Source organism: Odocoileus virginianus, chromosome 6 (assembly GCF_023699985.2).
Source record: "Odocoileus virginianus isolate 20LAN1187 ecotype Illinois chromosome 6, Ovbor_1.2, whole genome shotgun sequence".
Classification (NCBI taxonomy): Eukaryota; Metazoa; Chordata; class Mammalia; order Artiodactyla; family Cervidae; genus Odocoileus; species Odocoileus virginianus.
This window is the reverse complement of record NC_069679.1, coordinates 4,994,068-5,020,637: the sequence shown is the minus strand read 5'-3', so window position 1 is coordinate 5,020,637 and position 26,570 is coordinate 4,994,068. Positions and strand designations below refer to the sequence as shown.

Sequence of the window (26,570 nt, the reverse complement as noted above, 5' to 3'; positions counted from 1 at the left end):
GGGCTGCTGCTACTAAGTCGCTTCAGTCTTGTCTGATTCTGTGCAACCCCATAGCCGGCAGCCCACCAGGCTGCCCGGTCCCTGGGATTCTCCAGGCAAGATCACTGGAGGGGGTTGCCATTTCCTTCTCCAATGCGTGAAAGTGAAAAGTGAAAGTGAAGTCGCTCAGCTGTGTCCGACTCGTAGCGACCCCATGGACTGCAGCCTACCAGGCTCCTCCCTCCATGGGATTTTCCAGGCAAGAGTACCGGAGTGGCTTGCCATTGCCTTCTCCAACTATGCCACCTAAGAAGCCCTAAATGCCTTTAGTTCCCAGGGGATGAAAGGAATGCCAAAACAACACTATGCCCTCTCCCTCTAAAGAGCATCCCATAATTTAGCCAAAACTATTTTCAGAATTCTCTCCAGCAGAAGACAGTTTCTGCTTCTCCAGCTCTAGATCCCTTTCCTTTCATTCATAAGCTCTATTTACTACACGAGAGAATCAGTGTGAAATGAAAACCTTCTGTAAAGAGTACATTCACACACATATTTCCGTTGTTATGTTGAAAACAATACAAACTAAATCTTAAGTTGGATCTGCTTTTGGACTTCCTCTTTTTCTTGAGGAAAAGAAAGATTATGACTCTGATTTTTTTCTTATAATTTCAAGATGTATATTCGGATTTACTGTTAAGAATAAAACATGGCCTTATAGTCATATCTGCATGTGAGTTTACATTTAAAAATTAAAGTATAAAATTATTACCTTTAGTTTGTTTGCTTCTTTTTTATTCCCAGCAAAAAATGAATTCTCATCAAAATGCAAAGGAAATGACCTGCATTAAATAAAACATATTCTCTGAATAAAACAAAATCATTTTCATGTATTACAAAATATTAAAAGTCCTGCTAATACAACATTTTGCTGGTCAGTGGTGAATAATACAAGTACAATAGAGTAGAACAGATAGTATAAATCAAAATTTTGATGCCCTCAAATAAATTCTTATCCTCAAATATAAAAGCTAACTGTATAACATAGTAGAATTAGGGCCCAAACCCAACCTGTTCAACTAAATATAAAAACAATGCAAGTATCAAATAGCAAAAGAATGGTTCTTAAAACTAAAAATATGCACCTCTTAGTTCATAAGTCAAAATGAAAATAAAACCAAAACTCAATTTTAAAAGACCTATGAGCAAAATTAGCTTTTAATTATTTTTTAGATAATTTTCCTTTAAGTTGATTACTTAAGAATTTAATTTTGGATATCACTTGTCACTCTTCTATTAATATATAAGTTGCATGAGTTGTAATGCACAACTTACTTGATTTCATGAAGTATTTCCAGAAGTAACATTTTGTTTTCTGCATCCTGATCTTTATTTCCAGTGAAGAGTTGAAAATCTGGGCGCTCAAAGAATGGAACCACTTTAGATAAAGCCCTTAATTCTATTAAGTAGAGAAAATACAAGTTCTTAAGCCTTCGTGGACCTTCTCCTTCAGTTAATATTCCATCAAATCGTTGTTGAAATTCTGTAATGTTGTGTCCCCATTTTTTTTCCAACCACGTATCTGAGAAGAAAGAATTAAATATTAAAAACTGAATTTTAAAATTAAGTTTCATTGTATTTAGATTATTTATGCTTACAAAAGCTAATTTTATTTTATATTTTAAAATGTATAATCAATACAACCATGAAAACTGCTTTACATAATTGAGCCTTTAACAGTTTCATATTAATATTTTATCTTCTAGAACCCATACTTAAAAGGAAAATAAACTCAATTATTTTACTGAGAAACCAGGACTAATCCAATCAAATTCCTAAATATAAATATATTCATAAAACCAAGATACAGAAGTCAAAGATGACTATCTGAAATTACTAATGAGTTTGAAGTCCTAATTAAAGTTAATATGATTTTGTTTCTAAGAAGTAAGAGATACTTTAATTCTAGAATAAACATGTTACTGATGAAAATCCAACATGGTCTCATTTTTCAACAGCCTTGTAAAGCATGAAGAGCAGCCAAAACGCTTTTACCCATTAAACTACAGGCCTGAAGCTGACATGCAAACATAAGGATTCAGATACAGTAGTATCTAATGAAAACAACTGTGCTCTTAGGAGCTATTTTAATTCCCACAACAAAACAAAAGAACATTTCCAAAGTGATATGTGTGATTTTGAGCAGATTCTTAAAAGAAAGTGAAGACTGATAAGAATAGGCTGAACTTTTCCTGATAATGTCCACAGTTCCCACATTCCTGATTACTGCCACTTAGGAATAAATTTTTCCTGCCTATTATTCAACAGGGCCAATCTTTTCCCATCCAGGTAAATACCAAGAAAATTTTAAGGATACCTGAAATTAAGTGCAGTAAAGTGAATAAAAGTGACTATTATATACCTTGTAGAAGATATCGTGCACTCAAATGCACATTAATGCTTGCATGGAGGCCAGATATAAGTCTGTAGAATGCTCTTTTCTCTACGCAGAGACCTACAAAAGGTAATTTGGAAATAGAAATTTCATATGTGAAACTTGTAAGATATAAAATTAATTTTATGTGTATTTTAAAATGAAAAAAATTAGTTTAAAAGTGTCCAATTACCTTCTAGCCAACTGTAAAAAGTATTCTCTGAAATTAAAAGAAAAATAAGTTATAAGATTGTAAAAATGCCCAAATATATATTTTTCAAAAGTTTTAAAATATTATAGCAACTTTGTGCCAAAGAGCAATTTAAAGGTCCCAGTCTTATCTGCAAAGGAGAAAGGTTCTTGGTATGGATTCACTTTAAGTGCCACTCAGTTGCTCAGTCTTCAGAAGGCTTTAACATTGCCTTAGGTGGCCCTAGCCTTATAACTCCCTAGCCTTATAACTTTCTGGATAAAGTGTTTTATATGAGGTCAAAACACAGAAATTAAATAGTAAATCTATACATGGAAAAATACTTAGCCTTAATAGCAATTCATGTTATAAAAATTAAGAACACATTATGCACTTTTTGAAATGAGAGAAGTCAAAATTATAAAATAGTATTGGAAGTATATTATTTGTCTATAACTGATAGTATTTTATGCCATGCCATACTTCAAAAGAACAATTTAAGGAAATGTTACAAAAACCAAATGTCACTTATATTCTATGGGCTACAGCAATCACTGTTCATATACTTAGACCTGATAATTCTGCTTTTAGAATTATGCTCTAAAGAAACAACTCAAAATGGAGGTGGGGTGATAATACATAGAAATATGATTATGTTCTACATAATTTTTAAAACCCGAAATAACCAAAATGCACAACAAGGCCTAAGCTAACATGATAAAATACTATGTTCAAGTTAACATGACTGAATAATATAAAACTTTAAAATGACAAGCGTGTGGAACACAATGTATGAAAATGTTTGTTTGAAATAATACATAAAAAGGCATAAGAAATATTATACCTATGTGAACATTCTATGTATATATCTACTAGAGAAGACAAACATTGTACTATATGGATCTTTTCACCAAAGTTGTTCATAGTAATATTAATAATCAACCAAACAAGCATAAAAGTAATGGAAGAAATGACAAATAGAATAAACATACATTTATATATTTACAGATTACATAAAAACTTAAAACATTTGTGTCAGAAAACTTTATAAACAAAAGGAAAAGGCAAACAAACTGAGTAAAATGTATGTCACAAATGCAACAAAGAATAATATCTGGTGTATAAAAAGTTCATACACCAAATAAAAATGCTAAAGCACCCATTAAAAAGGGCAAATAATATGAATAGAGAATCCATAAAGGAAAAATACAAATGGTAGTAACAGATAAAAACTGTTCTGTCACACTAATAATAAAAATGCAAATTAAGCATATCTTGTACAACACAGGGAAGAAAGCAAATATTTTTAAATAACTATAACTGGAAAATAACCTTTAAAAATTCTGACTCACTATGTTGTACACCTGAAATATATAATATTATACATCAATTATACCTTGATAAAAAAATAAATTAAAATGCAAATTAAAACTGTAAAGACAGAACTTTAAAGAGTGAAGAAGAAATAAGATACTTAATTTAGACAAGAGTTAGGTAAAACTAGGTGGCAAAATGAGTGGAAGGGGTGTAAATCAGCACACCCTTTCAATGACAGAAAGAATCTGGTCATATGTATCAAGCACCTAAAGTGCCCTTATCCTTTGATCCAGTAAATCCATTTCTAGAAATCTAAGTTGTTATGGATGAATGTTTGTGTCCCCTCCTAAAATTCATATGTAGAAGCCCTAAACTCCCCTTTCTCCCCCACCATATGGTATTTAGAAGTGGGTCTTGGGATAATCATATGGTTTTTATCTTTCAATTTGTTAATGTGGTGTATTACATTGATTGACTTGCGGATATTAAAGAATCCTTGCATTCCTGGGATAAAGCCCACTTGGTCATGATGAATGATTTTTTTAATATGTTGTTGGATTCTGTTTGCTAGAATTTTGTTAAGGATTTTTGCGTCTATGTTCATCAGTGATATTGGCCTGTAGTTTTCTTTTTTTGTGGCATCTTTGTCTGGTTTTGGAATTAGGGTGATGGTGGCCTCATAGAATGAGTTTGGAAGTTTACCTTCTTCTGCAATTTTCTGGAAGAGTTTGAGTAAGATAGGTGTTAGCTCTTCTCTAAATTTTTGGTAGAATTCAGCTGTGAAGCCATCTGGTCCTGGGCTTTTGTTTGCTGGAAGATTTCTGATTACAGTTTCGATTTCCTTGCTTGTGATCATTTTGTTAAGATCTTCTATTTCTTCCTGGTTCAGTTTTGGAAAGTTATACTTCTCTAAGAACTTGTCCATTTCTTCCAAGTTGTCCATTTTATTGGCATAGAGCTGCTGGTAGTAGTCTCTTATGATCCTTTGTATTTCAGTGTTGTCTGTTGTGATCTCTCCATTTTCATTTCTAATTTTGTTAATTTGGTTCTTCTCCCTTTGTTTCTTAATGAGTCTTGCTAATGGTTTGTCAATTTTGTTTATTTTTTCAAAAAAACAGCTTTTAGCTTTGTTAATTTTTGCTATGATCTCTTTAGTTTCTTTTGCATTTATTTCTGCCCTAATTTTTAAGATTTCTTTCCTTCTACTAACCCTGGGGTTCTTCATTTCTTCTTCCTCTAGTTGCTTTAGGTGTAGAGTTAGGTTATTTATTTGACTTTTTTCTTGTTTCTTGAGGTAGGCCTGTAATGCTATGAATCTTCCCCTTAGCACTGCTTTTACAGTGTCCCATAGGTTTGGGGTTGTTGTGTTTTCATTTTCATTCATTTCTATGCATATTTTGATTTCTTAATCCTGAGAAAGAAGAATGGAACTGGAGGAATCAATCTGCCTGACTTCAGACTCTACTACAAAGCCACAGTCATCAAGACAGTATGGTACTGGCACAAGAACAGAAATATAGATCAATGGAACAGAATAGAAAGCCCAGAGATAAATCCACGAACCTATGGTCACCTTATCTTCGACAAAGGAGGCAAGGATATACAATGGAAAAAAGATAACCTCTTTAACAAGTGGTGCTGGGAAAACTGGTCAACCACCTGTAAAAGAATGAAACTAGAACACTTTCTAACACCATACACAAAAATAAACTCAAAATGGATTAAAGATCTAAATGTAAGACCAGAAACTATCAAACTCCTAGAGGAGAACATAGGCAAAACACTCTCTGACATAAATCACAGCAAGATCCTCTATGACCCACATCCCAGAATTTCAGAAATAAAAGCAAAAATAAACAAATGGGACCTAATGAAAGTTAAAAGCTTTTGCACAACAAAGGAAACTATAAGCAAGGTGAAAAGACAGCCCTCAGATTGGGAGAAAATAATAGCAAATGAAGCAACAGACAAAGGATTAATCTCAAAAATATACAAGCAACTCCTCCAGCTCAACTCCAGAAAAATAAATGACCCAATCAAAAAATGGGCCAAAGAACTCAACAGACATTTCTCCAAGGAAGACATACAGATGGCTAACAAACACATGAAAAGATGCTCAACATCACTCATTATCAGAGAAATGCAAAGCAAAACCACAATGAGGTACCATTATACGCCAGTCAGGATGGCTGCTATCCAAAAGTCTACAAGCAATAAATGCTGGAGAGGGTGTGGAGAAAAGGGAACCCTCTTACACTGTTGGTGGGAATGCAAATTAGTACAGCCACTATGGAAAACAGTGTGGAGATTTCTTAAAAAGCTGGAAATAGAACTGCCGTATGACCCAGCAATCCCACTTCTGGGCATACACACCAAGGAAACCAGATCTGAAAGAGACACGTGCACCCCAATGTTCATCGCAGCACTGTTTATAATAGCCAGGACATGGAAGCAACCCAGATGCCCATCAGCAGACGAATGGATGAGGAAGCTGTGGTACATATACACCATGGAATATTACTCAGCCATTAAAAAGAATTCATTTGAATCAGTTCTAATGAGATGGATGAAACTAGAGCCCATTATACAGAGCGAAGTAAGCCAGAAAGATAAAGACCATTACAGTATACTAACACATATATATGGACTTTAGAAAGATGGTAACGATAACCCTATATGCAAAACAGAAAAAGAGACTCAGATGCATAGAACAGACTTGTGGACTCTGGGAGAAGGCGAGGGTGGGATGTTTCAAGAGAACAGCATTGAAACATGTATATTATCTAGGGTGAAACAGATAACCAGCCCAGGTTGGGTACATGAGACAAGTGCTCGGGCCTGGTGCACTGGGAAGACCCAGAGGGATCGGGTGGAGAGGGAGGTGGGAGGGGGGACTGGGATGGAGAATACATGTAAATCCATGGCTAATTCATTTCAATGTATAACAAAAACTACTGTAATGATGTAAAGCAATTAGCCTCCAACTAATTAAAAAAAAAAAAAGAGTAAAAAAAAAAAAAAAAAGAAGTGGGTCTTGGGGAAATAACTAGGCTAAGATGAGGACATGAGGGTGGGGTCACCATGATGGAATCAGTATCTTTACAGCTATCTGTAAGCCTGGAAGAGGGCCCTCCCCAAGAACCAAATCTGCTGGCACCTTGATCATGGACTTCCCAGCCTCCAGAACTCTGAGAAAATAAATGTCTTTTATTTTAGCCACCTAGTTTACAGTATTTTTTTAGAGCAGCCTGAGCTGATCAGGACACAGGCTGAGGAAGTAAGTTGACATGGTAATAATAATATATAAAATAATAATGTATATTGGTATAAACATGAAAATAATAAGAATTATCAAAGTGTTAGCAGAGAAGCAGTATGAAGTAGTTAAAAGCATAGACCCTGAAATCAAACTGCCTGATTTGAATCCCAAACTCTACTACTTACAAATCATATGGTTTTAGCTGAGTTGCTGAACCTTTCTGGGATTCATTTTCTGTCTATAAAAATGGAAATAAAAATCCTAACAAAATTTCTTAGGATTGTTGGAAGGATTAAATAAATTCATATTTGCAAATTACTTTGAAAAGTACTGGCATGTCTTCTTAGCCATAATTAATGTCAATTATTTTGGGGTTGTGGGATTATAAGTGATTTGTTTCCTTACTGGTAACCTCTATGTTTTGGGTTTGTTTTTTTTTTTTAAGTTAGGACTTAGTCCTCCAAAGAAATTTTCGTTTAGTTTTGTAGTCCTGAAGTAGATTGTCTGTGAATATGATCCAGCTAGATAATCGCCTAATATGCCCGCTTTCATATTTTCCCAGAAAGAACACTTAAAATCACACTTATAAATAAGATGTTTTGTCTAAGGATAGCCTCTACAGGTTAACCACCTACACTTTGATAATGAGATAGGTTAAGATCTTGAAATGGTATTAAAAACCTGAAATAGCTTATCTTTTCTTTTTTTTATTTTAAAATTTGTTTATTTTATTAAATTTTTTTTACAAACCCTTGTGTGGAGGGCCGACTTTCAGTAGATGGTGGTGAGGGAGCTGCTCTGCTACATGTGAAACCCTGACCCAGAGGCAGGCCGTCTGCCGATGGTTCAGCACCAGGTTCCCCAGGAATGTGTGGTGCATGATGGGCGAGGGGGTGGCCACCTTTCTGTCCATGCCCCGTGGCCCAGGAGGAAGGGCTGTCTGCACTGGTGAAATAGCTTCTTTTAATGTAGCCAGAATAAAGCATAGAACTGGGAACACCCAAGGTGGAATAAAGTTATTCATATCTGGAAATTATAGGGTCACCACTAACACTAACAAAATATGAGACAGCTTTGCAAAAATAATCATACTACTAAAGAATTTCTCTTCCAAATAGTATAGTTATGATTCAGGATTTTACTTAGCTGCTACCATTATGATAAAATAAAGTATAACAATAAAAGAGCAAAGTTATAAGACTTCAGGATTCTGTTACTTACACATAATGTAAAGGCAACCCGTAAAAATAATGCTCAGAAGACAGAGAATATGGGGGGCTTCCCTGGCTCAATGGCAAAGAACCCACCTGCCAATGCAGTTGGATCCCTGGTAGGGGAAGATCCCACATGCCACAGAGCAACTAAGCCCATGCACCAAACTACTGAGCCCACTTCTAGAGACCAGGAGCCACAACTACTGAGCCCAGTGCCACAAGAGAAGCCACCGCAATGAGAAGCCCACGCACCACAATTAGAGAGGAGTCCCTGCTTCCTGCAACTAGAGAAAAGCCTACATGGCAACAAAGATCCAGCACTGCCAAAAACAAATAAATAAAATTTTGTTTAAAAAGAAGAGAAGTTAGAGTGAGAGAAAAGTGACACATTTTAACAATCTCATCTACCTACAGTAAAGCTAAGTACTGCTGAGTCTTCTCATATTGCTACGCATATGGCCTTAAGAATAACAAAAATCATCCCAATCTTACTCATAAAGCAAAAATATTCTCAAAAAGACACTGTAAACCTAAAATATGTTAAAATTTGGCACATTACAATAACTTAAAAAGCTGGCAATAATACCTACACACAAGAATCAGCACAGGCTTGGAAGCCAGTAGATCAACACTCTGATCATGCCTCAGTTCAGTTCAGTTGCTCAGTCGTGTCTGACTCTTTGCCACCCCATGGACTGCAGCATGCCAGGCCTCCCTGTCCATCATCAATTCCTGGAGTTTGCCCAAATTCATGTCCACTGAGTCGGTGATGCCATCCAACCATCTCATCCTCTGTCATCCCCTTCTCCTCCTGCTTTCAATCTTTCCCAGCATCAGGGTCTTTTCCAATGAGTCAGCTCTTCACATCAGGTGGCCAAACTATTGCAGTTTCAGCTTCAACATCAGTCCTTCCAATGAACACCCGGGACAGGACTGATCTCCTTTAGGATGGACTGGTTGGATCTCATTGCAGTCCAAGGGACTCTCAAGAGTCTTCTCCAATGCCACAGTTCAAAAGCATCAATTCTTCAGTGCTCAGCTTTCTTTATAGTCCAACTCTTAACATCCATACATGACTACTGGAAAAACCGTAGCCTTGACTAGACAGACCTTTATTGGCAAAGTAACATCTCTGCTTTTTAATATGCTGTCTAGGTTGGTCATAACTTTCCTTCCAAGGGGTAAGTGTCTTTTAATTTCATGGCTACAGTCACCATCTGCAGTGATTTTGGAGCCCAGAAAAATAAAGTCAGCCACTATTCCCACTGTTTCCCCATCTATTTGCCATGAAGTGATGGGACCAAATGCCATGATCTTAGTTTTCTGAATGTTGAGCTTTAAGCCAACTTTTTCACTCTCCTCTTTCATCAGAGGCTCTTTAGTTCTTCTTTGCTCTCTGCCATAAGGGTGGTGTCATCTGAATATCTGAGGTTATTATTATTTCTCCTGGCAATCTTGATTCCAGCTTGTGCTTCATCCAGTCCAGTGTTTCTCATGATTTACTCTGCATATAAGTTAAATAAGGAGGGTGACAATATACAGCCTTGACGTACTCTTTTTCCTATTTGGAACCAGTCTGTTGTTCCATGTCCAGTTCTAACTGTTGCTTCCTGACCTGCATACAGGTTTCTCAAGAGGCAGGTCAGGTGGTCTGGTATTCCCATCTCTTTCAGAATTTTCCACAGTTTATTATGATCCACACAGTCAAAGGCTTTGGCATAGTCAATAAAGCAGAAATAGATGTTTTTCTGGAACTCTTGCTTTTTCAATGATCCAGCAGATGCTGGCAATTTGATCTCTGGTTCCTCTGCCTTTTCTAAATTCAGCTTGAACATCTGGAAGTTCACGGTTCACGATTGCTGAAGCCTGGCTTGGAGAATTTTGAGCATTACTTTACTAGTGTGTGAGATGAGTGCAATTGTGTGGCAGTTTGAGCATTCTTTGGCATTGCCTTTCTTTGGGATTGGAATGAAAACTGACATTTTCCAGTCCTGTGGCCACTGCTGAGGCCAGATTTCCAGATTTGCTGGCGTCTTGAGTGCAGCACTTTCACAGCATCATCTTTTAGAATTTGAAATAACTCAACTGGAATTCCATCACCTCCACTAGCTTTGTTTGTAGTGATGCTTCCTAAGGCCCACTTGACTTCACATTCCAGGATGTCTGGCTCTAGGTGAGTGATCACACCATCGTGATTATCTGGGTCATGAAGATCTTTTTTGTATAGTTCTTCTGTGTATTCTTGCTACCCCTGCTTAATATCTTCTTCTGTTAGGTCCATACCATTTCTGTGCTTTATTGAGCCCATCTTTGCATGAAATGTTCCCTTGGTATCTCTAATTTTCTTGAAGAGATCTCTAGTCTTTCCCATTCTATTGTTTTCCTCAGTGATCATGCCTAGAACTTTCCTATGGGTGACCCAGCAAATCCCAGAGTTCAGTCAATAAAGAAGAAATTTTCCCTGACACAAGCCGGGAAATGCCTCACTTTCACACACATAAAGTGTATGAGTGAATTATCAGAGGCTGAGGCAGCCTGTCTCTACTGTCTGATCCCAGGCACAGAGTCATTTTTCCCTTAACATATGCCTCCCTGTCAGCATCTTAGATAAATAAATAAAAAGTAACTTCTCAAGTCTCACATGTGGGAAGAAAAAACAAGTTTGCCCACAAACCTCTCAATATAAGCAAATTCATATCTGTCATGTATGATAAAGAAATTATACTTACCTTCACTTTTACCTGAAAAAAGAAAACAAAAGTTATATTATTAAAAACTCCTTCCAGATAGCTCCTTTTAAAATGCTACACTTCCGTTACTTTTAGTCCATCAGTTCACCCACATAGATAATATCTGAGAGTGATATGCTTGTGACTGCAACTCTTTCTGGTGATAAAAGGAATTATGCCTAATTTGACTAAATGGCCTCATCTCCAAGAGCCTGGATAAAGAGTAGTTTCAGCTTGTTCAAGATTTAATGTGGGCTGACAGGAAAGAGAAATGTAATCTATCATCTAAGAGTACTCTTAAATATCTCAAGGACTCAGTTATTTGGCTGTCAGAGCCTTTTTATTTATTTATTTATCCTACAGCTATAAGACAGTTTCTGCTAAGGATCTGTGTTATTGCTTCAAAACTCCCAGAACTGACGTTATAAAAATTTACCTTATTCAGCAATATTTTTAAAGACTATGTGTAAGATCCAAATATGCACAATCCAGCAGTTTGTATGCAGCTGCTCATTAAGTACTGAAAAACTGTCTTTATTTTGCCACTTTTATTTAATGCCATCATTTATTAAAGTACCAGATGCTCATTGCAAATATATGTTATAAAGACAACACAAAGACAAAATAAAATATATCATTCATAACTCCCTGAGCCCAAAGATAAATACCATTTACATTTTGGTAAGTGTTTTTTTTCTTTGTGCACAGGATAGGGAGATATTATACTAATTATGTTTTTATAAAAAATATATTAATACATACTGTCTAATACCTGCTTCTTCTCCTAAATGCACTATTGATCACCACTGATATAAATGAATACAAAATTTTCAGCAACATTTAGAATGGCTATATTCTACTATATAAAAATACCATAACTCATTTAACCAGTTCCCTGATGATAAACACTGACATTGTTCCCATTTATCTTTAAAATAAGCAAAGGTGGTTAATTAACTTATCAGATCATAATGTGAGTGACTTCACATAAGAGTGAAGATCATCTCTTGCCTAGGAATTTGCATCTCATCTGATATTAAATCAATAGTTTCCACTGAGTACCATATGCGACTCCATATAAATCAAAAGCCGTGTTTAAAGACATTCTTTCATTTCTAACCTAAGAATGACTAGTCTGCCAACATTTATGGAATGATGCAATCTCACTGCTTTCCAGAAGTAAATTTATGTTTGTTGACTCTATGAGATCAGCAGTTTTTCAAATAAATTTAAAAAATGAAAACCATTCCACAGTTGCTAAAAGCACATCAAAGAATTTGTCAATAAGCATATATTCAGAAAACATAGTTATATATTTCCTAGGGAGAAAGCCTGAAATCATATACTTGAAATGGTTTATTTAACAAACTGTTCTGCCTCTTATAGACTGGGCAAGGTTTGTGACTTTAAATTTTACGTCCCCTCTGCACCTATCGAGTGCCTAACACATAGTAAATAGTGGATAATCATTTGTTGAAGAAACAAGCGATTTTCACTACTGTAGACAAGACTATTAAATGAGGAGGGCGAATTTCATCGATCATTTAACTATTCCATCTATTATGTTTCAGGCTGTTTACTGAGGGATGAAACCAATAAATGCTACTCATATGTCCAAAGTACTAGGGTAGATCAATAGATACATGGTGGTGGTGGTGGTGATTTAGTCACTCAGTGGTGTCTGACTCTTTGCGACCCCATGGACTGTAACCCACTGGGCTCCACTGTCCATGGGATTTCCCAGGCAAGAGTACTGGAGTGGGTCACCACTTCCTTCTCCAGGGGATCAGGGACTCAGGGACTGAACCCAAGTCTCCTGCTTGGCAGGCAGATTCTTTACCACTGAACCACCTGGGAAGACAATAGATACATAAATAGTAGTAAAATAATGCTAGCAAGTGGAAAGAGCTGAAAGAGGAACAAAATAATACATAAGATCATTTTGTGAGGAGAGAGAGATTACTGCCAGTTAGGGGGGATCAGAGAAATTGACAGGGTGGGCAAGGAAGCATTTAAGCCAGATCCTGAGTATAAGCAGAAAATGAAAAATGTTAATGAGATATAAAGTCAACTGAATTTGAAATCAGACTCCCAAGATATACAATAATTTCAAGTTTTAGGAAGATGTGAGGCAGAAGTTTTTTGGATATTCATTGAACTAAAAGATGAGTAAAAACAACTGACAGCCTGAACACACACATTCTGCAAAAATATATTAAAAATGTATAATTTAAACTTCATCCTATGATAGCCTAAATTCATTACAAAAATATTCCTTACTGAAGTGTAAATATTTTCAACACCCATTTCTCTGCAAGAATGAGGCATAACTTCTGTGAAAACAGGAATATATGATCTCAAATGCTCCTGCCAATCTTTATCTTGCCTCCTTCTTCCTTCTAACCAAAGTTCACTAGCTGATAAATAACAGCACAAATAAATAACTCACCTTGACCAGAAGCCAAAGGATTTAAAGGTCTTTTAATTGTCTGTGGCCTAGAAACAAAAAATTAAAGTATAAAATATAAATATGTTACCCATCATGCTATAATTAGTTAAGTAAAAGTGAAATTACCTCAGAAAGGTTTTTAATAATTATGTGCGTGCATGTGTGCTTAGTCATTTCAGTCGTGTCTGAATCTTTGCAACCCCAAGGACAGGCTCCTCTGCCCATGGGATTCTCCAGGCAAGAATACTGGAGTGGGTTGCCATGTCCTCCTCCAGGGGATCTTCCTGTCCCAGGAATTGAACTGCATGTCTTATGTCTCCAGCATTGGTTAATAACTATATCTAAAATCAAACTGTTTTACTGACCTTATAAAATATTTATTTTTTCTAACTGCTATAAGGGAGGATTGTTATTTGTTTTAGTGATAAGTTGCGGATCTTTTCCCACTGTAGCAGCCAAAAAGTCATTTCATAATCATTTCTTCAAACAAAGGAAGAAAAAAAACACCAGTCAAGTTCTTCTAGTTACTAACATATTTTTATATATGTTATATACACGTGTATGTCATAAAATACACTCATTTGAAAGACAAGCAGGAAAGAAAGGCAAATACTCAACACCAGCACTAAAATAAAAAGGGATTAAAAACAGTGTGGTTAGATTATTTTCCACTTTGATAATTTTAAGTCTATCAATTTGCTCTGTGGCCATCAAGTTTATTATAATTTCAATAAAGATGGTTTTTAATAAGTTTTAGTAAGTATTTAATAAGAAAAAAGAGAGTAATGTCACTAAAATGTTTTTAAATCCCAAATTAAATTCATTAGTATCACTACTAGAGTATAAGGATCATTTTAATGTACTTTATTTATTTTACAATTGCACAACTTGAGACACTTTGAGAACAGAACATGTAAGCTGTGTTTTAACATACTCAATTTTAGTGCCTCCTATGTTGTTTATAGTTTAGAAATATTATGTGGACAATGATATAAATCAATTAGGAAATAATAGCTAACTAATAACTAATACAAAGTCTAACAAATGCTTTAGTTGGGCTCTATTTTAGTTTATATTAAAAAATTAGGGGAAAAAACCTCTAAAAATTCTGTAAATCAAACATTCCTAATATGAGTCAAGAGAATTTAAATGAAACACATGGCAGAAATGAGTAAATAATGAAAACTCTCCACTTTCTAAATTGCAGAAATTCTGCAAGTCAAAAAAAGAAACTGCTGATCTCAAATGCTTATATTTGACACAAAAAGTGGAAAGTATTTTTGCCACACTTGGGAACTCCAGAAATTTTCCCAGAATTATCCCTATCTCTGAGATAGCATAACACCCATGTGCATACACAATCCCTTCCAAAACTCAGTAAGTACCCTGTTTACAGCCTAGAGGCTTACAAGTGGGTAAACTTGAAGCATGTCTCAGTCTCACTGTTCAAACTGACAGCTTCCATTGCAGTCGGTAGGAGGACAAAGAGGGTTCTTCCACTTACTATGTCTTTGACACTAGACAGATCACTTAACCTTTCCAAGTGTCAGTTTTTCCATCTGTAAACAGTGATGACTACAACACAGAGCTGTTACAAGGACTAAGGAAGAAAATGTTTATAACATATTTAACACAACAACTGGCATATCATAAGTGCTCAAATATTGCTTATTTATAATTATTTTCTGAAGAGAACTTAACTTTAATTTGAAAGCAGGTAAAATAACCACAGCAACAAAAAAAGAGGAGTATAGAGCACTGAAAAGAATATGCAGCTATATATCCTAATTTATTCCCTGCATTAACTATATCATCTCTCTGGCTCTAGGTTAGCTCACCTGAGATCCTATAACCGACTTAAGGAACATTTGAGAAATGCCTACAACACTCTCATACAAGTCTAATACTATTCTAAGTCTTTTGGAAAAGAAAGAAGTATTTGTTGAAATGCATGTCTATATGTTACCCCAGAGGGAAACTGGATTAATGAATGAGTATGTTACTATGTCCAAATACATCCTTTAATAAAGTGAACTTGATTTGTAATTTTAAGTCATTATGATTTTGTTTGTTTATAAAGAGAAATGAACACATCTTTCAGGAATTTTGAAAGGAAAATGACACATACTTAAAACAGTTTTCTTCATAAATGACATTCCATATCTTCCAAGCATCTGGTCCCTTGTAACCCGTGTAACGCTCGGGATTAAGAAGCAAATCGACATACTCAGCATCAGGAGACTGTATGTCTGTAAAACAAAATGTTTTATAATAATCTTTCTTTTTTTCTCAGTTACCTTAAAAAGCTAGTATGGCACACTGCATTCCATTGATTCTAAGGCACCACAAATGTTAACAATGCATTTGGGACTTAAAAACACCTTTTAGGGAGAAAAATACAAGGGAAAAGAAGAAGGAACAAAAATATCCACATTAAATTACACACCAGTGGCAAAAGCATCCTGGTTTTAATGTTAATTATGGCATATGTGAATTATAGTATTGAAGGAACATAGTAATTTGATTCTGGTAACCTATCCAGGCAAAGAATATCTGTACATTTCCCATCACATTAACCACAAGCAGTTCATAAGTAACTGAGATAAATGAATGAGGTAAATGAGGTATATTAGTACCACACAGTTTGTTACCAAATACTTCCTTTTTACATGACCACTACAAAGCTGTCCCAAAGGTATAATCTTAAATATGCAAAAAAAGTATAAGTAGAATGATATTTGTATCATTATTATTTACAAAAGGGAAAATTAGAAGCATCCTAAATGTCCAACAGAGCAGAGCACAGGCTCTGGAGCCAGAGTACCCAGATGAGATGACTGGATGGCATCATCGACCCAATGGACATGAGTTTGAGCACACTCTAGGAGCCAGGGACAGGGAAGTTTGGCAATAATGTAGTCCACGGGGTTGCAAAGAGTTGGACACAAGTGAGTGGCAGAACAACAAACAACCTACTACTTACTGACTTTGAAACCCTGAGCAAGTCATGTAAACTCTCTATGCCTCAGTGTCCTCATTTGTAAAATGAGGATAATACTCATAGTGTTACTGTGAGACTTAAAGAAGTTTAAAGATGCAGAGTGCTTAGAACAATAAGCACAATAAGCTTAGAATAATAAGAGTAAAACAAATATTAACTAGTGGTTATTAGAAGATCCTCTGGAGAAAGCAATGGCAACCCACTCCAGTATTCTTGACTGGAGAATTCCATAGAGCGTAGCCTGGTAGGCTAGAGTCCATGGGACCACAAACAGTTGGACACAACTGAGCACCTAACACTTCCATTTCCATTTCCACTGGTATTATGATATATAATAGACTACTTTACCATCAAAAGAACTATTAAGTACAAAGGCAACCTAATAAAATGAAAAGATAAGCACTATAGAAAAGATAATTATAGATATATATGAAAACCACGCCAAAATTGATGGGATATTGGTTTCTCATATGTTCTATAAATTTGTATAATGTATTAAAACTTTAAAACAAAACCAAAAAAAATATGACCACTAGTCCTCCAGTTGCCTTACAGAATTAGTTAATAATACAGTAATACCTAATTCAACTATAAAGCTTAACAGCAGGAACTAACAAAGAATAAGGAAGTCAGTGAAAACGGCCTCAAAGCAACCAAAGTGGATGATAAAAATCTGAGCCAAAAGGTGCTTACATGACAGTCCACCAAGCTCTCTACAGTATCTACTTCTCATTTAAAAAATTAAGATAAACTAAGCTTGGTTATTTTTAACCCAATTCACAGTTTATTAGAGTCATAAATTAGAAGGAAATCTGCTTCTGGAAACAGCACAGTGATAGCACCTAGAAATAACTGAGAGTTCAAGGTAAAAGTAGCAATTAAAATAACTAGAAATAAAAATAAAAGCATTAAAAACAAATCTGCATGGAATCACCTAGTTTAGGAACAGATAACTCTGTTCAACTCAATTATTAACAGTACTATAGAGATTACTTCAGCATAGCAAATTATAATAAATTCATAAAAAATAACACTGACTTTCAAAATATATAAATAATACACAGAATTTAGTATCTTAAGACAGAAAACAAACCACCAAGGAATGATTAAATTTCTAATATCGTGCCTCATTAGAGATAAACATTAGCTGACTCATAATTTTACTATGACGTACTTCATCTCTCTCCAACTTCATTTTTAAAAGTTACTATAACCATATTTTGCTAGATGACAAAAGCTCAAATTTCTAATTAAGATTAGATGTCAACTACAGGAAAAAAGCTATTAAAAATACAAACAAATGGAGGCTAAACAACACGCTTCTGAATAATCAACAAATCACAGAAGAAATTAAAAAAGAAATCAAAATATGCAAAGAAACAAATGAAAATGAAAACACAACAACCCAAAACCTATGGGACTCAGTAAAAGCAGTGCTAAGGGGAAGGTTCATAGCAATACAAGGTTACCTCAAAAAACAAGAGAAAAATCAAATAAATAACCTAACTCTACACCTACAGCAACTAGAAAAAGAAGACATGAAGAACATCAGGGTTAGTAGAAGGAAAAAAATCATAAAAACTAGGGCAGAAATAAATGAAAAAGAAACAAAGGAGACCACAGCAAAAATCAACAAAGCTAAAAGCTGGTTCTTTGAGAAGATAAATAAAATAGACAAACCATTAGCCAGACTCATCAAGAAAAAAAGGAAGAATCAACTCAACAAAATTAGAAATGAAAATGGAGAAATCACAACAGACAACTCTGAAATACAAAGGATCATAAGAGACTACTATCAGCAATTATATGCCAATAAAATGGACAACTTGGAAGAAATGGACAAATTCTTAGAAAAGTATAACTTTCCAAAACTGAGCCACAAAGAAATAGAAAATCTTAACAGACCCATTGCAAGCACAGAAATCGAAACTGTAATCAGAAACCTTCCAGCAAACAAAAGCCCAGGACCAGATGGCTTCACAGATGAATTCTACCAAAAATTTAGAGAAGAGTTAACACCTATCCTACTCAAACTCTTCCAGAAAATTCAGAGGAAGGTAAACTTCCAAACTCATTCTATGAGGCCACCATCACCCTCATTACAAAACCAGACAAAGATGCCTCAAAAAAAGAAAACTACAGGCCAATATCACTGATGAACATAGATGCAAAAATTCTTAACAAAATTCTAGCAAACAGAATCCAACAACATATTAAAAGATCATACATCATGACCAAGTGGGCTTTATCCCAGGGATGCAAGGTTTCTTTAATATCTGCAATTAATGTGATACACCACATTAACAAATAGAAAGATAAAAACCATATGGTTATCTCAATAGATGCAAAGAAAGCCTTTGACAAAATTCAACATCCATTTATGATAAAAACCCTTCAGAAAGCAGGACTAGAAGGAACATACCTCAGCATAGTAAAAGCTATATATAATAAACCCACAGCAAACATCCTCAATGGTGAAAAACTGAAAGCATTTTCCCTAAAATCAAGAACAAGACAAGGGTGCCCACTCTCACCACAATTATTGAACATAGTTTTGGAAGTTTTAGCCACAGCAATCAGAGCAGAAGAAGAAATAAAAGGAATCCAGGTTGGAAAAGAAGTAAAACTCTCACTGTTTGCAGATGACATGATCCTCTACATAGAAAACCCTAAAGATCCCACCAGAAAATTACTAGAGCTAATCAATGAATATAGTAAAGTTGCAGGATATAAAATTAACACACAGAAATCCCTTGCATTCCTATGCATTAACAATGAGAAAAAAGAGAGAGAAACTAAGGAAACGATTCCATTCACCATTGCAATGAAAAGAATAAAATACTTAGGAATAAATCTACCTAAAGAAACAAAAGACCTATATATAGAAAAATATAAAACACTGATGAAAGAAATTAAAGATGACACAAATAGATGGGGAAATATACCATTTTCATGAATCAGAAGAATCAAGAATCAATCTTGATTCATGAATCAAGAATCTATCAATATAGTGAAAATGAGTATACTACCCAAAGCAATCTATAGATTCAATGTAATCCCTATCAGGCTACCAACTGTATTTTTCAAGAACTAGAACAAATAATTTTTAACAAGTGGTGCTGGGAAAACTGGTCAACCACTTGTAAAAGAATGAAACTAGAACACTTTCTAATGCCATACACAAAAATAAACTAAAAACGGATTAAAGATCTAAACCTAAGGCCAGAAACTATAAAACTCCTAGAGGAAAACATAGGCAAAACATTCTCTGACATAAATCACAGCAGGATCCTCTATGACCCACCTCCCAGAGTAATGAAAATAAAAGCAAAAATAAACAAATGGGACCTAATTAAACTTAAAAGCTTTTGCACAACGAAGGAAACTATAAGCAAGGTGAAAAGACAGCCTTCAGAATGGGTGAAAATAATAGCAAACAAAGCAAAGAATTAATCTCAAAAATATACAAGCAGCTCCTACAGCTCAATTCCAGAAAAATAAGTGACCCAATCAAAAAGATGGGTGAAAGAACTAAACAGACATTTCTCCAAAGAAGACATACAGATGGCTAACAAACACATGAAAAGATGCTCAACATCACTTATTATCAGAGAAAGGCAAATCAAAACCACAATGAAGTACCATCTCATGCCAGTCAGAATGGCTGCCATCAAAAAGTCTACAAACAATAAATGCGGGAGAGGGTGTGGAGAAAAAGGAACCCTCTTACAATGTTGGTGGGAATGCAAACTAGTACAGTCACTATGGAGAACAGTGTGGAGATTCCTTAAAAAACTGGAAATAGAACTGCCATACAACCCAGCAATCCCACTGCTGGGCATACACACCAAGGAAACCAGAGTTGAAAGAGACATGTGTACCCCAATGTTCATCGCAGCACTGTTTATCATAGCCAGGACACGGAAGCAACCTAGATGCCCATCAGCAGATGAATGGATAAGGAAACTGTGGTACATATACACCACGGAATATTACTCGGCCATTAAAAAGAATTCATTTGAATCAGTTCTAATGAGATGGATGAAACTGGAGCCCATTATACAGAGTGAAGTAAGTCAGAAAGAAAAACTCCAATACAGTATACTCATGTATATACATGGAATTTAGAATGATGGTAACAATGACCCTATATGCAAGACAGCAAAAGAGACACAGATGTAAAGAATAGTCTCTTGGACTCTGTGGGAGAAGGTGAGGGTGGGATAATTTGAGAGAATAGCATTGAAACATGTATATTATCATATGTGAAACAGATCGCCAGTCCAGGTTCAATGCATGAGACAGGGTGCTCAGGGCTGGTGCACTGGGATGACCCAGAGGGATGGGATGGGGAGGGAGGTGGGAGGGGGGTTCGGGATGGGGAACAGAAGTATACCCATGGCTGATTCATGTCAACGTATGGCAAAAACCACTACAATATTATAATTAGCCTTCAATTAAAATAAATTAATTTTAAAAAATAAAATAAAATACTGAAAGGTTATTAAAAAAACAAGTCCTAAGTAAGACAAATGCTTACCTTATGACTTGTTATAAGAAAAATAAAAATAATATATGAAAAAAAAGATATAAAATACCTATCCTCTATCTACCATTACATACATTATTTATTTCTTATAAAGCTGTCCTTTTTAAAAAAATATATTCACCCTCCTGTAAGAGAAGAAACAAAAATATGTGGACAAGTTATTCAGCCAAGATAACAGAACTCCATCATATATGGAATGAATTACTGATTTGGGACACAAAAGTAAGCATGTAGCTTTAAAAGGATGCTCTGGTAAAGGTATTCCCATTCTTTCTCTAATACTGCAGGCCTAAAAGAAATATAAGTTGCCATGTTACAAGGTGAATTTTATCTCATATAGCAATGTTTAGGCCAAAGAATCCTTGCAGAAAAGATGGCAAAATTAGGGCTGGGAGAGCATTTTCTCATCCTTTCCTTATTGGCCTAATACTAGGTATAAGTCCACAGTTCTTACTCAACACCCTTGGGCCCAAATGTGATTTGAAATTCCTAACTTTTCAGATTTTAGAACAGTAATATAGTACATGCAACATATGTTGAATATTGTTCCAGGAGAGATTGGGGCAGCAACATTTAAACAAACACATAAATATTTCTGTAGTAAAAAAACATGAAAAAAAAACCATGAATATTCATACTGAGTGAATCGGCACTAAATTTAAGGAGAAAAATAGCCATTTTTCAAAGTTTCAGATTTGGGAATTAGAAACAATGGATTACAGACATGTATCCGCTAAAATATGGTCACGGTTTCCACTAAGTAAAGTTTATGTACTTTTTTCCTCCAAAATGAAGCCACAAATTAAAAATGAGTACTTTCCCTTTTTTGGGGAGAGGAGTGTTTAAGATTCATCTTTTGCTTATAATTAAAATGATCTATATCATTCTTTTCACTGATTTTTTTTGAAAGATCATTAGTCCGTTCCAAAAGAAGCAAAGAAGGATACAAAAACTCAACTCAGTTTAATTTTGTTTAGCCAATTAAAATGCTAACAAGTAAACTTACAAAAAAGGAGATACTAAAAAAAAAACAATGGAAGACTGGGAGAATCTATAAATCTAATTTAAAAATCCATAAATCGAATGGTTCTAATGCATTCTAGGACTCCTAGATTTTAATCGTACCAGAGCTCTGGCTTGGTTTTATTTAAATGTCACAGACATAACTCATGGTTCATTATTTTCTTTCCAAAAAACAACACAAATCATCATTAAGGAAAATATTTAACAATCCAAGGTCAGTACAACAAAGCAGGTTATACAAAGTACCTGTATATATTACAAAAGTTAAATATATATATTACTAAGTACACAGAACTGCAAACTCAGGAGGTGAATTTTTTTTTCAGAAACTGGGTTTTCTTTTAAAATTGTTTTATTGTGGTAAAATACACGCAACATGAAATTTGCCATTTTAACCATGTTTAAGACTGCAATTCAGTGGCAATAATTATATTCACAATGTTGTGCAACAATCATCACTGTTTCCAAACTTTCCTGTGACTTCAAATAGAGACTATAACCATTAAGCAATAACTCCCACTCTCCTTCCTATAACTCCTGGCAACTTAAAACCACTTCTTGCCTCTATCAGTTTGCCTATTCTAGATATATCATGTAAGTGGGGTCATAGGACACTTGTCCTTTTGCACCTGGCTTATTTCATTTAGCCTAATGTTTTCAGTGTTTATCCATATTGCAGCATGTATCAGAACTTCTTTTCTTTTTATGGCTAAATAGCATTCCATTGTATGTGTATACTACACTGTGTTTATACATTCATCTGCTGATGGATACAGGAGAAGGCAATGGCACCCCACTCCAGTACTCTTGCCTGGAAAATCCCATGAACGGAGGAGCCTGGTAGGCTACAGTCCATGGGGTGGTGAAGAGTCAGACACGACTGAGCGACTTCACTTTCACTTTTCACTTGCATGCACTGGAGAAGGAAATGGCAACCCACTCCAGTGTTCTTGCCTGGAGAATCCCAGGGACGGGGGAGCCTGGTGGGATGCCGTCTGTGGGGTCACATGGAGTCGGACACGACTGACGTGACTTAGCAGCAGCTGATGGATACTTGGGTTGTTTCCATGTTTTGGCTGCTTCAAATAAGGCTGCTGTGAACAGGGTGTACAAGTATCTGCTTTACTGTCTTCAGTCTTTTGGGGGTAAATGCTGAGGACTTGACTGTTAAGTCACATGGTAATTCTGTGTTTAGCTTTTTGAGGAACTGCCAAACTGTTAGAAACTGGGGATTTTTTTCTTTAAATTATTTCTAAAGAATATTTTTCCTTAGGTACAATCTTAACATGCATAGTATAAAAAATGTTATACCATCAGCTTCACAGAAGTTGTCTGAGGAATCATCATGCTTGGTCCACTGAAGAACAGCCTTCTGTGTTTCCTCACTTTAAACAAAGAAAATGGAGTTATTCTTTTTCTTAAATTAACATTTCACCTGAAAAAGCATAAAATATTTCTGCAAATAAAACACCAAACCTCAGAGATTCATCCACAGCTCCAAGTCGTTCAGCTTGCTCACATTCTTCAATGAGATTATTGGCTTCTTCAGAATACTAAAACAAAAGGTAAAGAAATAGAATTCAATTGATTGTACTTTAGAAACTTTTAAGAAGACTGTCGAACGCATTTGAGGTTCTTTTAGAGCAAGCATCATCCCCTTGGTTTCAAAACTTTACAAGAAAAAAAAAAAATAAGCCTCACACTCCTCCTGAAGCTAAAATATAAGTAAAAGGCTTTGCTCTTTGTTTTGCTGGAGAATACAACTTACTATTATGTTTACAAAATAAAGAATAATTTACAGTCCAACAGCTATCAAAATGTCCACTAAGAAAATCTTTGAGGTTAAAGAAATCACTTGGCAAGGAGTCATGGGGCAGTGTTCCACTTTTCTAATGACCTAATTGTGAGCATCAGTTTTCTCTTCCATAAAATAAGTGGTTGGGCGTCTATGTGCGTCTATGATCTATTCAACTCTAAATACCATGATTCTAAAAATGCCCTGGAGGCTACTGAGTCTTATAAAAATACTCCAATATCTTTAGGTGCATAAAATACGTTCTTTAACAACTGTATTTCTTTGCAAAGTCAAAGTCACGATATGTGTTCTGCTTGCTGTGTACAAGGGAAGTAAGTATGGATCATGAGACTTCACGACCCACCAGGCATCACTACCATACAGCTAAAAGATGATACTGGAAGCAGGAGACCACAGATTCAATCACTCAACAAATGTAAACTGAGTGCCCATCATGTCCTTGTTGTAAGGATGATCATACAAATGACCGTCCAGGCAAGGACTCTTTTGAGGATAAAAGCGAACACTGAAATAACTGAAATGACATAATTGTTTGAAATGATTTGTTTCATCACATTGGTCGACCTAAAGAAAATTCAACTCAAAAACTACTTTCAAAATTAAAATTACTTTTTATATATAATTAGGACTTCTCTGGTGGCTCAGTGGTAAAGCATCTGCCTGCAATGCAGGAGACACGGGTTCTATCCCTGGGTTGGGAAGACCCCCTGGAGAAGGAAACGGCAACTCACTCCAGTATTCTTGCCCAGGCAATACCATGGACAGAGGAGTCTGGAGGACTGCAGTCCTTGACGTTGCAGTCAGACACAACTGAGCATGTGCTCACACATACATAATTAAGTATAAATGGGTAAAGGCACACGATGTATAACTCTTAAATGATTTAAAAAACTCTATGTATTTAAGCATGCTAAGACAGTTGAGGCAAAATATTAAAAATTAGTGAATGTTTATAAAAAGTGTACAAATATCTTTATATTAATCTTGCAACTTTTCCATAAGTTAAAAGTTATTTCAAAATAAAAAAGTTAAAAATACTTATCAAAAAGTAAACAAAATTTGTTCAAGAGATAACATACACCTACATATTTTAGTATACCTATCTATATTTAAGCAAAAGTTGTTTAACTTTACTATTGTGATTACCTGAATATTAAAATGTAAGTTAAAGAAAATAACTATTCCGAGCTCCTATTTAATAACTCAGTCAGCTTTGTAAGTCACATCTGTCTCAAAACTATGTCATTGGCATTTTTTCTGAAGAAAAATAATTTTTCTAAAATGCTTATTATTTTCAACGTTTTACAAAATTGCCCACAATCTTCTTCAAAGTTAATTTTAAGGTTAATTTGAAATCATTCATACTTTCAACTGCTGCTGCTTCTGCTAAGTCGCTTCAGTCATGTCCAACCCCACAGACTACAACCCACCAGGATCCCCCGTCCCTGGGATTGCTCAGGCAAGAACACTGGAGTGGGTTGCCATTTCCTTCTCCAATGCATGAAAGTGAAAAATGAAAATGAAGTCGCTCAGTCATGTCCGACTCTTAGTGACCCCATGGACTGCAGCCTACCAGGCTCCTCTGTCCATGGGATTTTCCAGGCAAGAGTACTGGAGTAGGTTGTCATTGCCTTCTCCGACTTTCACTTGACTCTTCTCTAAAGATACAATTTTTAATTAAGAAGATTTCCCTCCTGGCTCAGCTGGTGAGGAGTCTGCCTGCAATGCAGGAGACCCAGATTCGATCCTTAAGTTGGGAAAATACCCTGGAGAAGGAAATGGCAACCCACTCCAGTATTCTCGCCTGGAAAATCCCCATGGACAGAGGAGTCTGGCAGGCTACAGTTCGTGGGGTTGCAAAGAGTTGGACACGACTGAGCCACTTTCACTTTAACTGAGAAAAATATTACTTCTACAGGTAAATACATGAAAATATTTTAGCCCACATATTTTCACAGTTCTATTCTTTGCCTCTAAGTACATCTCTTTAATAAATAAGACAAAAATCATCAAATAAATTATTCTTATTTTTTAATTATTTTAAATGTTTTACAAATAGAAATGAAATTGTAAGCTTTCTTAATTTAAATCCATTTCAGGTCAGAATTTGGGCTTCCCTCCTAGCTAAGAATATAAATTTATCCAGTTAAAAACAAGAGTTCATCAAGAGGAGACTCTTCCCACAAGGGGAGAGTCTCCAAAACACAACTGTAAAATTTCAGAATTTAATGTAGTATACCATTTGAACTTTCTTCACTTAATATGTACAGTTCTTTCCTACTTTTCATATCAATGAATATCCAGGTCTTTGTTTACAAGCTTTGTTATAATAAGTACAACTTGCTAAAGCTTCAAAAGCTGAAATTTGTTCTTTTCTTTAAGCAGTCCACCAATAGATACTTTGAATAATGATTCTCTACTGATTTTGAAAATTCAACCAACATTTAGAGGGCTCATTTATTTACAAATGATCAATACCAATGAAGGATTCTTGGACTATTTAACAAAGTAGTTCTTCAAAGGCTCAAACATTTATAAAATTGGATTGATGATGGAGAGCAAAGAAAGTCCACTACCATGCTAAAGTGATATTTTATTAAGCATAAGCATCAT

General features: G+C 35.3%; 1 protein-coding gene across 2 annotated transcripts in view; it reads right to left on the bottom strand.

The window, feature by feature from the left end:
• The window catches only part of ERO1A (endoplasmic reticulum oxidoreductase 1 alpha), a 54,325-nt gene that overhangs the window by 8,825 nt on the left and 18,930 nt on the right, over window positions 1–26,570 (bottom strand). Inside the window, exons 5-13 of one of the 2 annotated variants that reach the window (XM_020897404.2) lie at window positions 23,618–23,694; window positions 23,453–23,526; window positions 15,697–15,817; window positions 13,569–13,615; window positions 11,120–11,131; window positions 2,604–2,630; window positions 2,399–2,491; window positions 1,312–1,558; window positions 749–818 (exon numbers count right to left, since the gene is read on the bottom strand). In XM_020897404.2, coding sequence (XP_020753063.2) covers window positions 749–818; window positions 1,312–1,558; window positions 2,399–2,491; window positions 2,604–2,630; window positions 11,120–11,131; window positions 13,569–13,615; window positions 15,697–15,817; window positions 23,453–23,526; window positions 23,618–23,694 — 768 coding nt within the window. The remainder of the gene's footprint in view (window positions 1–748; window positions 819–1,311; window positions 1,559–2,398; window positions 2,492–2,603; window positions 2,631–11,119; window positions 11,132–13,568; window positions 13,616–15,696; window positions 15,818–23,452; window positions 23,527–23,617; window positions 23,695–26,570) is intronic. The other variant, XM_070468615.1, reaches the window with a different exon arrangement.